Source organism: Chaetura pelagica, unplaced genomic scaffold (assembly GCF_000747805.2).
Source record: "Chaetura pelagica isolate M959 unplaced genomic scaffold, ChaPel_1.0 scaffold1040, whole genome shotgun sequence".
Lineage (NCBI taxonomy): Eukaryota > Metazoa > Chordata > Aves > Apodiformes > Apodidae > Chaetura > Chaetura pelagica.
Window position 1 is genome coordinate 24,624 of NW_009951681.1, and position 1,956 is coordinate 26,579.

At 62.7% G+C, this 1,956-nt stretch overlaps 1 protein-coding gene across 1 annotated transcript in view; it reads left to right on the forward strand.

Annotated features, from left to right (window-relative positions):
* The first annotated feature begins 764 nt into the window (after positions 1–764).
* LOC104391803 (perilipin-3-like) overlaps positions 765–1,956 on the forward strand; it is an 8,074-nt gene continuing 6,882 nt past the window's right edge. The window contains exon 1 of the mRNA XM_010001513.1: positions 765–833. Within this exon, the coding sequence (XP_009999815.1) occupies positions 765–833 (69 nt within the window). The remainder of the gene's footprint in view (positions 834–1,956) is intronic.

Sequence of the window (1,956 nt, forward strand, 5' to 3'; positions counted from 1 at the left end):
CAGCCCCCCCCCGCCACCGGGGACAGGAGGTGGCTGCTGTCCTCCGGGACGGGGACACGGGCTGTGACCCCAAGGGGGACTGGGCAGACCCCTAAGGGAGGGGTTTGGTGTCACCCCAAGTGCCTGGGCATGTCACCTCCCTCCCTGCCACTCTGTCCCCAGCTGAGATGAGCTCTCCTGGGGAAACTGAGGCAGGGAGACTGGTGTCCCTGGCTGAATGGTCCCCGTCCCCATCCTGCCGTCCCATCCCAATGACCTCTGTCCCCATCCAAGTCCCAGAGGCCCCCATCCCCCCCATGATCCTCCCTCCCAGGGCCTCCAGCCTCTTCCCACCTGGCTCAGCCTGTCCCATGTCCCTGTACCCACCCCACCTGGCACATGGTCCTTACCCCACCCCACAAGAGCACATTAAACACGGTCACTTGGTGCCACTACACACTGTGTCCTGTGTCACACTCTGAAGTGTCCCCTGCTCATGCCCGTTTCCATCCAGGCCAGCCTGGTCCCCCCCCAGATTTCCCCGTGGGGTTCCCCACTGCCCTCTCCCACTCTTTGTCACTGCTCAGTGCTGGGTGACACTGGTGTCCCCCGGCCTGAGGACCCACAGAGACTGAGGGGGGTCTGAGACTTTTCGGGGCTCTGGGAACACCTTGGGGACAAGGTATGGAGATGCCTGGCATGGGGACACCTGGCTTGGGGACAAGGTATGGAGATACCTGGCATGGGGACACCTGGCTTGGGGACAAGGTATGGAGATACCTGGCATGGGGACACCTGGCTTGGGGACAAGGTATGGAGATACCTGGCATGGGGACACCTGGCTTGGGGACAAGGTATGGAGATGTTTGGCATGGGGGCACCTGGTGTTGGGTCACTTGGTATGGGGACACTTGGCATGGGAACACCTGGCTTGGGGACAAGGTATGGAGACGTTTGGCATGGGGACACCTGGGATGGGTCACTGGGTGTGGGGACTCTTGGCACGGAGGTGCTTGTTATGGGGACACCTGGCAAGGGGACAGCTAGGGTGGGGGACACATAGCGTTGGGTTGCTTGGTGTGGGGACACCAGGGGTTGAGGACACTAGGGGTTGGGGACACGAGGGATGGGGACACCCGGGATGGGGACACCTGGGATGGGGACACGTCTGAAGTGTCCCCTGCTCATGCCCGTTTCCATCCAGGCCAGCCTGGTCCCCCCCCAGATTTCCCCGTGGGGTTCCCCACTGCCCTCTCCCACTCTTTGTCACTGCTCAGTGCTGGGTGACACTGGTGTCCCCCGGCCTGAGGACCCACAGAGACTGAGGGGGGTCTGAGACTCTTCGGGGCTCTGGGAACACCTTGGGGACAAGGTATGGAGATGCCTGGCATGGGGACACCTGGCTTGGGGACAAGGTATGGAGATGTTTGGCATGGGGGCACCTGGTGTTGGGTCACTTGGTATGGGGACACTTGGCATGGGAACACCTGGCTTGGGGACAAGGTATGGAGACGTTTGGCATGGGGACACCTGGGATGGGTCACTGGGTGTGGGGACTCTTGGCACGGAGGTGCTTGTTATGGGGACACCTGGCAAGGGGACAGCTAGGGTGGGGGACACATAGCGTTGGGTTGCTTGGTGTGGGGACACCAGGGGTTGAGGACACTAGGGGTTGGGGACACGAGGGATGGGGACACCCGGGATGGGGACACCTGGGATGGGGACAATTGGGCTGGGGACACGTGGCGAGGGGACATCTGGGATGGGGACACCAGGGGTTGGGGACACCGAGGGTGGGGACACAAGGGATGGGGACACCTGGGATGGGGACAATTGGGCTGGGGACACGTGGCGAGGGGACATCTGGGATGGGGACACCAGGGGTTGGGGACACCGAGGGTGGGGACACAAGGGATGGGGACACCTGGGATGGGGACAATTGGGCTGGGGACACGTGGCGAGGGGACATCTGGGATG